Source organism: Schistocerca piceifrons, chromosome X (assembly GCF_021461385.2).
Source record: "Schistocerca piceifrons isolate TAMUIC-IGC-003096 chromosome X, iqSchPice1.1, whole genome shotgun sequence".
Taxonomy (NCBI): domain Eukaryota; kingdom Metazoa; phylum Arthropoda; class Insecta; order Orthoptera; family Acrididae; genus Schistocerca; species Schistocerca piceifrons.
Window position 1 is genome coordinate 104,499,465 of NC_060149.1, and position 16,124 is coordinate 104,515,588.

The 16,124-nt window shown below is 42.7% G+C and overlaps 1 protein-coding gene across 1 annotated transcript in view; it reads right to left on the bottom strand.

The window, feature by feature from the left end:
* The window catches only part of LOC124721881 (inhibin beta chain-like), a gene marked incomplete at its 5' end in the record, with an annotated part of 315,715 nt that overhangs the window by 20,928 nt on the left and 278,663 nt on the right, over positions 1–16,124 (bottom strand). The window contains one exon of the mRNA XM_047247030.1: positions 12,082–12,320. Coding sequence (XP_047102986.1) covers positions 12,082–12,320 — 239 coding nt within the window. The remainder of the gene's footprint in view (positions 1–12,081; positions 12,321–16,124) is intronic.

Consider the following 16,124-nt stretch of genomic DNA (forward strand, 5'->3'; position numbering starts at 1 on the left):
CGTTTGGAGTGCAGTACGACCGCGATTTTTATTCTCGGGTACAGCTTGAAACTGCTAGAGACCGTTCAAAACCATTCGACGAAATCTGAGCGCGATCGAAGCAGTAAAGAATACTTATGCTTTTTCAGCCCTCCTGTGAAGAATTCAAATGGGAGTGCAACATTAAAATGTGGGTGAATAAAACGGCAAAAGGTCGCTCTAGGCTCCCTGTCAGAAATTTCGACACCAATTCTACCTGGTGGCCGCTCTGGCGCCTACGGGTTTGGCAACCCCCTCGACAACCTTGAGAGCGGTTTGTCTAGCTTCAGGCGCTAGAACAGCCGCCAGCCTGTACTAATGTCGAAGTTTCTGACAGGTACATTTGTAACGTGCTCAATTAAGTCGCGTAGGTGGTACCGAAGATGTTGCGAAACTGGAGGATCTTAGAGGGATCCTTTGCCGTTTTATTCACAGATCTGTTACGGTTGCACTGCCACATGCTCACGCCACAGGAGTGCGGAAAATAGAAGTGTTGCAAACTTTACTGCTTCAGATCACGTTCTAATTTCGTCGAATTGTTCTGAACCGTCCTTAGTGGTTCGAACCTGTATACGAGAGTAAAAATTGTGGTCACGCTGCACTCCAAACGTGTGCAATCGTGTTTAAGGCGGTTGCTGTCCTACAGTGTCCTTAGATGAGAGCAGAAACATCCGAGGGTATAAGCAGAGTCTAAAGTTGTCAAGAACACCGCACTTAGAACTGTCGTTTTCGACTTTACACCTCACATGAACTTCTGAGTTGTATCCTTTTTTCCGTATGTGTAGACACCTTCCTGTTTGAAGCGTCGCCAAGCCCGAAAGTGACGTCGCAGGTTGCCAAACTTCTGCATCGTTACAGAGGAAGGTTGTAGGCAGCTTTGAGCAAACTTTTGAACTTACGTCTCTTAATGGAAGACAGTTAAGGTTCAAATGGCTCTGAGCACTATGGGACTTAACTTCTGAGGTCATCAGTCTCCTAGAACTTAGAACTACTTTGTGGTGTCACCGCCAGACACCACACTTGCTAGGTGGTGGCCTTTAAATCGGCCGCGGTCCATTAGTATACGCCGGACACGCGTGTCGCCACTGTCAGTAATTGCAGACCGAGCGCCACCACACGGCAGGTCTAGAGAGACGTCCTGGCACTCGCCCCAGTTGTACAGCCGACGTTCATGGCAATGGTTCACTGACAAATACGCTCTCATTTGCCGAGACGATAGTTAGCATAGCCTTCAGCTACGTCATTTGCTACGACCTAGCAAGGCGCTATATTCAATTGATATTTATTATGTAAAGCATGTATCATCAAGAGAGATGTCCTACAATTGTGGATTAAAGTTAAGTATTACATCATCTACGTACTTTATTTGCAATTCTCAAGGTATTGTCCTGTTCCAGACCCCACGCCAGTCAGCGTGTAATTAAGCGCGTGCATTTCGGCCTCCTCTAGAAACACAGTGTTGGCTCTTCTGCCAACACTGCATACTTAAACCTAACTAACCTAAGGACATCACACACATCCATGCCCGAGGCAGGAGTCGAACCAGCGACCGTAGCGGTCACGCGGTTCCAGACTGTAGCGCCTAGAACCGCTCGGCCACTCCGGTCGGCGACAGTAAGGGGTTTGGAATGAGTGATCATTTAATTTTGTTGCACATTGAAGGTTGTAAGTTCATATCTCGTAATACAGCCCTTTGACAAATTTAAATATTTTGCTGTCAGTAACAGAAAGAGAGAGACAGAATCATAGGTCTTGATTACGTTATTCACTGTATACACTAAAAGAAGCATGCATGTAATTTCATATGAAACTGTTTGTAGCTAACAAAATGTTTATAATAACAGTTTAAATAAAGGAAATCAAAGCCTTTAACACAGAGTCTACTGCAAGGTCTTCGTAATGCCGTTTAAGATTTCTTCAACGATCTTATGATTAGAAGAATGAATAATTAATTACTCATAGATAGCCACTGTAATCATGCTAATTAAATACGGGGCGTGTTAGTGGTATCTAGAATCGCAGTCCTTCAAATCACAGAAGTGAAAATTTTGAATGTCTCCGGAAACTTGCAGCGAAAATCGTACAGTAGGTTTATTGGGACTTTTTGTTCAGGACACGGACGTAGGTTGGAGACGCCATAGTGAGTGGATGCGTGTAGCAGGACAGGTATTTTGGAGGCGCCACAGTGAGTGGATGCATGGTGTAGGGACTCGGTGGGTAGTTATACTGTGATGATTTTGCGATTGTTCAGTAAATCTGCTGTTTATATAGAACTCACGGCTATCTGTTTTGCCAGCTGAGTGAAAATAACGGAAGCGCAGAGAATCTCTTCGCTCTACATTTTAGAAGAGTTATTGTACGAACTCAGGACCAGAAGGCGACAGGTGAAATGTTGCATATAATGTTGATGACCCAAAGTGTATACGGAGAGAAAGTGTCGAAAAACTGTAAATAAAAATATTCCGGTAAAGCTTTATATGAGGTGGTAGACGGGAGAATGAAAGCAAACTAGGAGGTCCAAATCCTCTCCAATACACATGAACGATCTCGATTGACAGTGTTCTTACAGAAGTATTACAGAATTAGACTTTAAAAAATCTAGGGAATTTGTCAGCAGAGAGAAGTTTGATGTTTAAATACGGGACAGAAGATAATAAACAAGTCGATTTCACTTAACATAACTATATCATTTATTCATACCGTTGGTATGGTAACTTAGTGAAACGGAAGGAGGTCGAGAGCAAAGAAGAGGAGATGGAGTTTTATTGAGAGGAGACCAAGATTTTATTCGAAATAGCCTAGCTTTGCACATTTGCCGCAAGCCTGCTCCTTGTCACAACGGTTAGGTACAGCTACATATTCTTTAACTATTTCTGACGGAGTGATTCCAATTGGAATCACCAAATAATCTGGTTTGTGGAGCCCATATTACGCAGCAAATGTTCCCAGATGGAATCATAAGATGGAGTTCTGTTTTCTGCCAACAGATTGTAGCACCTTGTTGGTCGATAATAATCGACTGTTAGGTCTCAATCTTTTGTTGTTTGTTGACATGCGCATGGCGTTCCTGTTTCGGTATGCAATTGCAACTTTGTAAAATAATAACAGGTATGCATTACATTTATAAATATTAGCTTTTATCGCTTTCTGTTGCTTTAGAATTAGAGAATAATGTGCTTATATTCAATTTTCACAATGAGAAAACAATGATTCCATTTGGAATCAGTAGGTTTTTGTCATGTGCATACTTTAACATATGCTGATGTCGTTTACTGTCGATTAGACAGATATTTAGTTTCAGCTATCCACTTTTATCACTTATAAATGGATTATAAGAACAAATATTATATATAACCTGAAGAAGATACTGCTAATGGTTATTTTTAGTGATACTAGATTGCAATTTGTAGGTTATAAGTTACGATGTAGTTACTAATTTTATATGCTTTATTTGTTGGTAAGTCGCGGTCACTGACAGATGCAGAAATTGTAGCAATTTTGGAAGGCGATATATCTGATTTTGAAGATGCTGACTTTGAAGAAGATCAGGAATCTAATTTGGAAGTTGGTGTTCGAGAAAGAGTTTTTGGTGATGAAGATCTTGCTAATGAAACTGTAAATATAGACTGTTTAGATATTCCTATGGGAATTCACACACTGAATGACAATTAAGGGGAAGAGCTAGATTAGACTCCCCTCGCTGCACATCTTGAAGCACAAAATTCAAGTGATCTACATGTATGTCAGGTAAGAAGCAGACGTTGGCTACACAAAAATATGGAACCAGTAGATGTGGCCTATCAGTCCACAGTTACTGATCCGCCAAATGAAGAATTAACCCCACTGAATTACATTGAAAAATTTATTGATAGCACCATCATTCAGAACCTAGTAGATCAAACAAATCCATATTCTACGCAAGAAAAAGCAGGGAAGTCCATAGACACATCTACAATTGAGATGTCACAGTTTCTTGGAATCCATATTTTAGCTGGAGTTGTTCCAATGCCAAAGTATAGGATGTACTGGGCTGCTTCTACCCGTTATGAGCAGGAACTATGTCACGAGATCGATTTTGTAAGTTGAGGACTTATTTACACTAAACAATAATGATAACATGGTACCAAGAGAACACAAAGACTATGGCAAATTTTTCAAAATTAGACCTTTTGTCTATCCTCTGAGAAATATTTTTTTTTTTTAAATTGAGTCAGAGGAGTACAACTCAGTAGATGAGATGATGATCTCGGTGAAGTCTCATACATCTATGCTGCAATATATGAAGAGCAAGTCACACCGATGGGGAGTGAAAGTATTTTCACGGGCTGGAGTAAGTGGCTTTGTGTGTGATTCTGAAATATATGTGGGTAAAGGGACAAAAGTGGAAGATGGCCTTTTAGGTACGAGTGGTAATGTCATCATGAGGCTTGTAGATAATTTGTCTAAACATCAAAACTACAAATTATTTGTTGACAATTACTTGGCTATGGAGCTAAAGAAGCTGGGAATCTACATGGTGGGAACTCTGAGAAAGAATTGACTAGCAGGGTGCTATTTGCAAACAGATTGTTCTTTGAAACAAACTGGTCAAGGGTCTTATGATTACAGATTAGAGACAAATGAGAACATCATGTTGCTAAAATGGTTTGACAATAAGGGAATCCACCTTATTTCTTCATATAAAAGTCAAGAGCTCCTTGAAGATGTAAGACGATGGTCAGTTGCTGCTAAGCAATACGTCAACGCCCCTAGACCTGCCATAGTAAAAGAGTACAACACTTTTATGTGGGGTGTTGACCTGCATGACATGCTAGTACAACTCTAGAGAACAAATATCAAGGGCCATCGATTCAACCTCAGAATAATATTTCATCTTGTCAACATGACATGTGTTAAGGCCGTCTGTTGTACAGAAAACATTGTGGACAAAAAATGTAAAATACAGACCACTGCTTGATTTTGCCAGTGATATTGCAGAAGGTCTTTTGAAGAGGGGTAATGCAGAACCAAAAAAGAGAGGGCGTCCAGCCAGTTCATCAAGTCCAAATCTAACGAAGAAGAGGAGAACAGGTAAAGCGAATCGTCCAGTTGCTGATGTACACTATGATGTTATAGGCCACTGGCCAGAACACCTCCCTGACAAAGTAAAACGTAAATTGTGGATGACAAGCTATTCTAGGATGAAGTGTATGAAATGCAATGTCTCAGTTTGTCTTAACAAGGATACAAAGTGTTTCAGGGATTTTCATGTAATATGTTGATTTTGGCCACGTATTAACTAAAAAAATGTTGCTGTAACAAAAAATTCAAATTTCCATAATTTAATGTGTATTTTGTAAAATGTGCGTAGTTTTGCTTAAATAAAACGTGAACTGACAAAAGGAAAAATGTTTATTTTTTTGCTCTCACATGCCGGCTGTAGTGGCCGAGCGGTTCTAGGCGCATTAGTCTGGAACCGCGCGACCGCTACGGTCGCAGATTCGAATCCTGCCTCGGGCATCGATGTGTGTGATGTCCTTAGGTTAGTTAGGTTTAAGTAGTTCTAAGTTCTAGGGGACTGATGGCCTCAGATGTTAAGTCCCATAGCGCGCAGAGCCATTTGAATCATGTTTTTGCTCTCACATGTCACACCATTGTCCCAATGATTTCAACTGGAGTCATTTCAAAAATCATACACCAAAATATATTTTTCAAAAATACGATTAAAATTCTTACTCACTGTATTCTAAAGATCACATAAATTGAAAGAAAAAATTTTTCAGTGGTAGAATATAATTCAGGTCAGAAAGAATTAATGGTCAGTGTTTCAAGCTGTATGTAGACCCTGACTCTTTGGAGTACGAGTTGACGAACCCTGAGGGAGACCTAAATTATGTTCTTAACTGGACGCTTCCCCTTTGGTCCTGTCTTGAATTGTATTGCTACTTCTTCCTTAAATTCTTCCTCTGAAATATTTTTGCTCAAGTTGATCTCGTAAAGTTCTTGTAGGGAGTCCTTAACTATAATGTAGCAGGTGTCTGATAGATAGCCAGAAGTAGTCTAAGTGTTCGGAGCTCCTCACATTTGTTATTCTTTAGCTATGCAGTTTTCTCAGGATTTTTTTCCATCCTATTATGTATCTACTTCCACAATCACTGTATTTGCTGTCGACCTAATGGTTCAAATGGTTCAAATGGCTCTGAGCACTATGGAACTTAACATCTATGGTCATCAGTCCCCTAGAACTTAGAACTACTTAAACCTAACTAACCTAAGGACATCACACAACACTCAGTCATCACGAGGCAGAGAAAATCCCTGACCCCGCCGGGAATCGAACCCGGGAACCCGGGCGCGGGAAGCGAGAACGCTACCGCACGACCACGAGCTGCGGACTGTCGACCTAATGGCCTCGATTTTGATCTTATCTTGTCTAGGGTTGATAGTCTTTGTTAGTGTTTCTCTTACAGCCTTTACGTCGCGATTATTTGCCGATTTAAACAAAAGTACACTTTCTGTTTGTCTTTAGCTTGTTCAATGTATTTTTCAACCTTTCTTATTGGTTTATGTGTTATGCCGTCTGCAGTGACTGCCGCAAAGGATAGTGGAACAGGCTTGTTTTCTATTTCAAGTCTTTGATTCTCTTCTTTAAGGTCTGTTATTTCCTCCTCCAGGCGCTGGATTTGTGCTGCGAATCTGGGGCATTGGCAACGGCCAGTTCTTTCCGCACTCTGTGAGCCTCTTTACGAAGTTGTTCGTTTTGGTCTACTAGTTTACACCGTGTAAGAGCAAACGCCCATATTTTATTTCGTACATTGGCTGAGATTGCAGTGGTTGCCCTCTTCTGTCTTAGTTCGCTTACAAATTCAGGAAATATGTCATCAATTACAGCGATCTTGTCTACTGTTGTCGCATCCAAGTGTCATATCCGGAGAATTACTTCGCCTCACTACACCAGTATTACGTGCGTTATTTTCACCCCTTGACGATGTGGCGCTACCACTGCTGGGACTTGCTGCGGCTGCTGCCAGCTCGGGCCACTGAATTTTTCGTGTCTACGCTTAAACGTGGAGACGGAGTCGGCAAAGTCAAAGAAATGCGACACACACGTCTTAGGTTTTTCAGTGTGCGAATTGTTGAGAGTTAGCGTCGCCTTTGTGACATAAGTCTTCTATGAGTCTAAACAGGCTTCTAAGGTCCACTCGCCTCCCACAATAATGTTTATTAGCAACAGCAGCAGTAGTAGTACGGAGGTATGCTGTCTGCAAGGCCATCGTTTAGTTTCGCTCGCTGAGACAGCCATCTAGATGCGCGAGGCGAACAAGAACAGCTGAAGGCTGCTGACGCGTCGGTTGCCGTTGCCGTTGACGGCGAAATCGGTGCATTGCTGCGAGGCAAGGCGTGGCGCGGCGTGCTGACGCGTGAGAACCGATTGGCTGATGCGAGAGACCGACAAGCCCAGGGTTGGCGGAAGGGCGGCGAGCCCTCCGCTCCCTCGGTGTACAAGCGCCCCGACGTATGAATAACCACAAAACTTTATTCACTCTCCGTATGTAAATCACAATACCTAACGAGTAAGCAATAAACATACTGAAAGAACTTTTCACTCTGCAGTGGAGTGTGCACTGATATGAAACTTCCTGGAAGATTAAAACTGTGTGCCGGACCGAGACTCGAACTCGGGACCGCAACGTCCGTTCTTCCAGGAGTGCCAGTTCCGCAAGTTTCGCAGGAGAGCTTCTGTGAAGTTTGGAAGGTAGGAGACGAGGTACTGGCGGAATTGAAGCTGTGAGGGCGGGTCGTGAGTCGTGCTTGGGTTGCTCTGTTAGTAGATCACTTGCCCGTGAAAGGCAAAGGCCCTGAGTTCGAGTCTCGATCCGGCACACAGTTTTAAACTGCCAGAAAGTTTAATAAACACACTGTGTGAAAAAACACTCCCGGCACATGCGAACGTAAACACCAACTGTTCCTGCTCAGTTTTAACCTAAGAAAACTGCATCGAGGTGCGGAGCCACGTCACGGTGTTACCGGCTTGGCAGCCATCTTGGGTGCGAAACGGGAATGTTCAACCTGGTGCATCATTCGGACGATTGCCTTGACTGCTCACGGCGATTTTGCCTGATTGGCATACTGATTCTGGACCCTATGGCGTTCGAACGAAAGCTTTTTGGTCGCCCTCTATGTATAATTGTGTGTGTGTGTGTGTGTGTGTGTGTTCAAAATGGTTCAAAAGGCTCTGAGCACTATGGGACTTAACATCTGAGGTCATCAGTCCCCTAGAACTTAGAACTACTTAAACCTAACTAACCTAAGGACAACACACACATATCCATGCCCGAGGCAGGATTCGAACTTGTGACCTTAGCGGTCGCGCGGTTCCAGACTGAAGCGCGCCTAGAAGCGCTCGGCCACACCGGCCGGCTGTGTGTGTGTGTGTGTGTGTGTGTGTGTGTGTGTATGTATATGTGTGTGTGTGTGTGTGTGTGTGTGTGTGCGTGCGTATGTGTGTGTTAATGAGGGCGTTCGCAAATGATACTGTGTTTATAGGAATTCACAACGCCAGGAAACCGTAGCGCATTGTAGGAAGACTGCAGAGAATTAATTGTTGTTGCGGCGGCTACCAGCTGATTCTCGCCCTAAACTGATGTGACTCAGTGCCCGTAAACAGTCGGAAAGTCTTCTTATTATTTGATTACACAATCTGACGATTGTTCACTAGAAATTGTCGTTGGAATTACATAACGAGTTGTGTATATCCGGAGCTATTTAAATTGAAACGACGACATAACTAGGAAAAACTGCCAGACTGAAATTCCTTCGAGAAATCCTAAGGAAATACGTTTCATCCACGAAGGAGGTCGTTTACAAAACCATCGTTCGGCCGATTCTTATATTCTGCTCATCAGACTGGGGTCCTTGTTATGTTGGGTTAGTAGCGGCGGTATGTACAATCCGAAGAACATCACCAGGTTTCATCAGGGTTCGTTTAATGAGCACGAGGGAGTGAAGAAGTTGTTCATCCGACTCCAATGATGGTCACTGCAAGACAGGCAATGCACGTCAACTCAGAGATCTACTGTTACAATTTTGCGAGCGTACGTTGGAGGAAGTGTGAAGCAGCGTGACACTTCCTCCCACATATCGCGAAATGTCCATGACAGTAACATCAGAGGCGTTCTAACTCTTACAGAGCATAGAACAAGGCACAGTGGAAATGATAGTGTTACACTGCGACATACAACGAAGGTGGTTTGCCAAGTATAGATGTAGATGTAGGTCAAGGGGACAATAACACCATTACCATTTTGGGGTGAAGAGGTGCAGCCCAGTATAACGTTAGAAAAGTAAAGCTGTTGTCCCATTCTGCTCAAGTAAGTTTTCAATGACTGCAAAGCCGAGGGGTATTTTCTTACGATTTCTATCAAATCGACAGGGCCAGATGACATTGTCGTTATGACACTCGAATTGTGTACTGAAAGAGTGGATGTTCAATTTTTGTCTACCTATTATGATTTACATTTTTCATGGTGCCGCAAAAGACAAGTCAGCACAAAGCTGTGACGATTCGTAAATTAGACGACAGCTATTTTCGTTTTTCAGCCATGCCCAACAAGAACAACCACCATGTCCCCGCTTGTTAGAGAAATAAAAGTAAAGTGTGTCCGATGTACCAATTCAAAAAGATTTTTTATGTAAGATAATGAATAAATGTTTAGCTTTCCAGGTAACAAGGGCAACATAACGAAGAAACATTTTTTCTTTATCGTTTTAAGGTGGATAGAGCACCATAAATGAATCGAAAAATGGAGTCTGCACAGGAAAAGGCACGGCTCGTTTCTTGGTTTGTTGAAACGAAGTCAGATACCCAGGTTCAGAGAAATTTCCAAACGGAATACGGGAAACCACCATCCTCTCAGGCAACAAAAAGAAAATGGCACAGGAGCTTCATGGAAACAGGAAGTGAGAATCTGAGGCACCACATAGGCAGGGCAAAGAGAAGTGACGAAGATACGCAGATAATTCGACAGGTTTTCCAGCGTTCACCACGGAAGTCTGTTCGTAAGGCATCAAAAGAACTGGGAATCCCTGGTATGACAATGCACCGGATACTCTGAGAGCGTTTTTATCTATTCCTCTGAACTTGGGTGTCTGACTTCTTATCAATAAGCCAAGCCATTCACTGTGTCTTTCCCTGTACAGAATCAATTTTTTGATTCATTTGTTGTGTTACAGCCACCGTTCAACAACAAAAAAGACTTTTTTCAGTTATGTTGCTCACGTCACTTGTAAAGGTAAAACAGTTAATCATTATCTAACACAAAAAAATGTTGTTGAGTTGGTGCATCAGCCAAACTTTTTTTCTCAAAGTTAATTAAGGTCGAGTCTTATGACACTGAAATTATAACTTACCTTTTGGGACACCCTGTACAATAGAAGATGTGACAGTGCTGTCAGTGAGTGGTACCGGTGAATGGAAAGATTGAAAAACAAAAACTAAACTATAATCAATTCTGGAGTCGGTTAATTGTAACAATTGAGGAAAAATTCTATGAAAAGGCGTAGTAGCGGCTCGTGCGGGCTAAGAAAATGGGTCTTGAACATGCCCCTATGGTACCACAGACACGTTCTGTAATGAAGTGCAGTGCGTACAATGTATTCACTAGCATGTCAGAAAAAAGATCAATGAATCACAGTGTACCTGTAAATACACTAGTGGCCATTAAAACTGCTACACCACGAATAAGACGTGCTACAGACGCGAAATTTAACCGACAGGAAGAAGATGCTGTGATATGCAAATGGTTAGCTTTTCAGAGCATTCACACAAGGTTGGCGCCGGTGGTGACACCTACAACGTGCTGACAGGAGGAAAGTTTCTAACCGATTTCTCATACACAAACAGCAGTTGACCGGCGTTGCCTGGTGAAACGTTGTTGTGATGCCTCGTGCAAGGAGGAGAAATGCGTACCATCACGTTTCCGTGCTGCATCCCAACGGCCTCGTATCACTAGCAGTCGAGATGACAGACATCTTATCCTCATGGCTGTAACGGATCGTTCAGCCACGTCTCGATCCCTGAGTCAACAGATGGGGACGTTTGCAAGACAACAACCATCTGCACGAACAGTTCGACGACGTTTGCAGCAGCATGGACTATTAGCTCTGAGACCATGGCTGCGGTTACCCTTGACGCTGCATCACAGACAGGAGCGCCTGTGATTGTGTACTCAACGACGAACCTGGGTGCACGAATGGCAAAACGTCATTTTTTCGGATGAATCTAGATTCTGTTTACAGCGTCATGAGGATCGCATCCGTGTTTGAGGACATCGCGGTGAACGCACATTGGAAGCATGTATTCGTCATCGCCATACTGGCATAACACCCGGCGTGATGGTATGGGGTGCCATTGGTTACACGTCTCGGTCACCCATTGTTCGCATTGACGGCACTTTGAACAGTGGACGTTACATTTCACATGTGTTACGACCCGTGGCTCTTCCCTTCATTCCGTCCCTGCGAAACCCTACATTTCAGCAGGATAACGCACGACCGCATGTTGCAGATCCTGTACGGGCCTTTCTGGATGCAGAAAATGTTCGACTGCTGCCCTGGCCAGCACATTCTCCAGATCTCTCACCAATTGAAAACGTCTGGTCAATGGTGGTCGTGCAACTGGCTCGTCACAATACGCCAGTCACTACTCTTGATGAACTGTGGTATCGTGTTGAAGCTGCATGGGCAGCTGTACCTGTACACGCCATCCAAGCTCTGTTTGACTCAATGCCCAGGCGTATCAAGGCCGTTATTACGGCCAGAGGTGGTTGTTCTGGGTACTGATTTCTCAGGATCTATGCTCCCAAATTGCTTGAAAATGTAATCACATGTCAGTTCTAATATAATATATTTGTGCAATGAATACCCGTTTATCATCTGCATTTCTTCTTGGTGTAGCAATTTTAATGGCCAGTAGTGTAAAAACTAATTAAGAGAAAGCTGTCATCTCTAAATTACAATAATTTCAAACGACAGTGAAATGTATAACTAGTAAATGAAATGGAAAACCCCTGTGAGACAACGTACCTTACCACTCAGGTGCGTGTCATTGGTAAAAGATACAGTGGCCGGCTTGGTTACTTTGAACAGCCAGAGCGTAAGGTTCTTGTCAGGGATGCTCCTCAGGTCCTTAGGGAGCGAAGGGCGGAAGGCGACGCGGACCCACAGAGCAGCAGCCTTCACCCGCAGTTCTGGGCCAGCTCCTTCCCCTTCCATTTCTTGAAATCGAGAGAATTCAAGAAGGGTCTGGCCATTTAAGGTGTGACCTGGAAACATAAGGAGTACAGTTGTTAGTTGTCTGGACACATGAACTGTAATTGTTATTTTTATTGTCTAAATACAGACAGCAAGTAAGTAAAAAAAAAAACATATATGATCGTGCCCAACGTAAAGTACTGAGGGACTGGAAAAAAAGCGCAGGTGACGTCTGTATATAAGAAGGGTAGAAGGACGGATCCTCAAAATTACAGACAAATATCCTTAACATCGGTTTGTTGTAGGATTCTCGAACATATTCTCAGTTCGAATATAATGAATTTCCTTGAGACAGAGAAGTTGCTGTCCATGCATCAGCACGGCTTTAGAAAGCATCGCTCCTGCGAAACGCAACTCGCCCTTTTTTCACATGATATCTTGCGAACCATGGATGAGGGGTATCAGACGGATGCCATATTCCTTGACTTCCGGAAAGCGTTTGACTCGGTGCCCCACTGCAGACTCCTAACTAAGGTACGAGCATATGGGATTGCTTCCCAAGTATGTAAGTGGCTCGAAGACTTCTTAAGTAACAGAGCCCAGCACGTTGCCCTCGATGGTGAGTGTTCATCGGAGGTGAGGGTATCATCTGGAGTGCCCCAGGGAAGTGTGGTAGGTGCGCTGTTGTTTTCTATCTACATAAATGATCTTTTGGATAGGGTGGATAGCAATGTGCGGCTGTTTGCTGATGATGCTGTGGTGTACGGGAAGGTGTCGTCGTTGAGTGACTGTAGGAGGATACAAGATGACTTGTACAGGATTTGTGATTGGTATAAAGAATGGCAGCTAACTCTAAATATAGATAAATGTAAATTAATGCAGATGAATAGGAAAAAGAATCCTGTAATATTTGAATACTCCATTAGTAGTGTAGCGCTTGACACAGTCACGTCGATTAATTATTTGGGCGTAACATTGCAGAGCGATATGAAGTAGGATAAGCATGTAATGGCAGTTGTGGAGAAGGCGGATAGTCGTCTTCGGTTCATTGGTAGAATTTTGGAAAGATGTGGTTCATCTGTAAAGGAGACCGCTTATAAAACACTAATACGGCCTATTCTTGAGTACTGCTCGAGCGTTTGGGATCCCTATCAGGTCGGATTGAGGGAGGACATAGAAGCAATTCAGAGGTGAGCTGCTAGATTTGTTACTGTTAAGTTTGATCATCACGCGAGTGTTACGGAAATGCTTCGGGAACTCGGGTGGGAGTCTATAGAGGAAAGGATGCGTTCTTTTCGTGAATCGCTACTGAGGAAATTTAGAGAACCAGCATTTGAGGCTGATTGCAGTCCATTTCTACTGCCGCCAACTTACATTTCGTGGAAAGATCACAAAGATAAGATAAGAGAGATTAGGGCTCGTACAGGGGCATATAGGCAGTCATTTTTCCATCGTTCTGTTTGGGAGTGGAACAGGGAGAGAAGATGCTAGTTGTGGTACGAGGTACCCTCCGCCACGCACCGCATGGTGGATTGCGGAGTATGTATGTAAATGTAAATGTAAATCTTTCAGGTTCTTTCGTAATGAAATGTGCAGTTAGCCTAGATGCTATTAGCACTGTTACTAAACTATGTTGCGTATAGCGTGTATACAAAGTAATCGCGAGTAGTGGACTATCAAATGACTCAAGTAATAGTAAGTAGAACAGTATATAGATCAGCTTGGTTCCTGAAGTGTTTAGTTTCTGAGTTAATGCCAATGACTTATTTTCTTACGTATTTCGTTGCTTCTTGAAAGTAACTTTGATATCAAATGTACCCATAGCCGAAGACACTAATGCATATGTGTTCCATGTTAATCGATTAGTGGGCAGCTTGTCGGAATCGCGCTTGCAGGAGACATTTAAACCGCTGGTATCAGACTGGTAAGGGGAAGAGAGGTGATAACGTAAAGTATCACCTGACGTTCTATGAAAAAATGCGTTTTTAACCATCAGCAGTTTATTTTAAAACATAAATGTCGACCGGTTTCGGTCATGGACCACCTTCACAGGAAGTAAGATGAAAACAGATAAGGTAAAAACGCATTTCATGTTCCATTTAGACTGATATAACGTCAATACTGTCATAATGAGAAATCACAATCAATAGTCAAGTACAGCACTTCCAGAAACCACGATTACGATTCACAGTGATTAATGTCACTAGGCTATGCACGGTTGGCAGTGGCGTGTTTGTTGCTGTTAGAAGTACATCTACATGACTACTCTGCAATTCACATTTAAGTGCTTGGCAGAAGGTTCGTCGAACCACAATCATTCTATCTCTCTACCATTCCACTCCCGAACAGCGCGCGGGAAAAACGAACACCTAAACCTTTCTGTTCGAGCTCTGATTTCTCTTATTTTATTTTGATGATCATTCCTACCTACGTATGTTGGGCTCAACAAAATATTTTCGCATTCGGAAGAGAAAATTGGTGACTGAAATTTCGTAAATAGATCCCGCCGCGACGAAAAACGTCTTTGCTGTAATGACTTCCATCCCAATTCGCGTATCATATCTGCCACACTCTCTCCCCTACTACGTGATAATACAAAACGAGCTGCCCTTTTTTGCACCCTTTCGATGTTCTCCGTCAATCCCACCTGGTAAGGATCCCACACCGCGCAGCAATATTCTAACAGAGGACAAACGAGTGTAGTGTAAGCTGTCTCTTTAGTGGACTTGTTGCATCTTCTAAGTGTCCTGCCAATGAAACGCAACCTTTGGCTCGCCTTCCCCACAATATTATCTATGTGGTCTTTCCAACTGAAGTTGTTCGTAATTTTAACACCCAGGTACTTAGTTGAATTGACAGCATTGAGAATTGTACTATTTATCGAGTAATCGAATTCCAACGGATTTCTTTTGGAACTCATGTGGATCAACTAGTTTAACTTGTCGCGAAATTGAAGTAGATAATTCCTGTGAGTTAGTATGGGCAGAGGTCATTGTTGGCAACCGGAATAAAATAATAATAGGTTCCTTTTACCGACCTCCCAATTCAGATGATACAGTTGCTGAAAGGTTCAAAGAAAATTTGAGTTTTATTGCAAACACGTACCCGACTCATACGATAATAGTTGGTGGTGACTTTAATTTATCCTCGATATGTTGGCGAAAACACATTTTTAATTCCGGAGGTACGCATAACATATCATCTGAAATCGTGCTAAACGCATTCTCTGAAAATTATTTCGAGCAGTTAGTTCATGAGCCCACGCGAATAGGAAACGGTCGTGAAAACACGCTTGACCTCATAACAACAAATAATCCTGAGTTAATAAAGAGCATCAAAACCGATACAGGGATTAGTGAACACAGGGTTGTCGTAGCGAGACTGAATGTTGTAATCCCTAAATCTTTCAAAAATAAGAGAAAAATATACATATTCAAAAAAGCAGATAAAAATTCACTTGACGCCTTCCTAAGAGACAATCTTCACTCATTCCAAGTTAATAATATAAGTATAGATCAGATGTGGCTTGAATTCAAAGAAATAGTAACGGCAGTAACTGAGAGATTTATACCAAATAAATTAACAAACGTCGGAGCTGATTCTCCTTGGTACACAAAACGGGTGAGAACACTATTGCAGAAACAACGAAACAAACATGCCAAATTTAAACAGACGCCAAATCCCCATGATTGGCGATCTTTTAGAGAAGCTCGAAATTTAGCGAGGACTTCAATGCGAGATGCTTATAACCGTTTCCACAACGAAACTTTGTCTCGAAACTTGGAAGAAAATCCAAAGAGATTCTGGTCGTATATGAAGTATGTTAAGCGGTAAGAAACAATCAATGCCTTCTCTGCGCGATAGCAATGGAGATA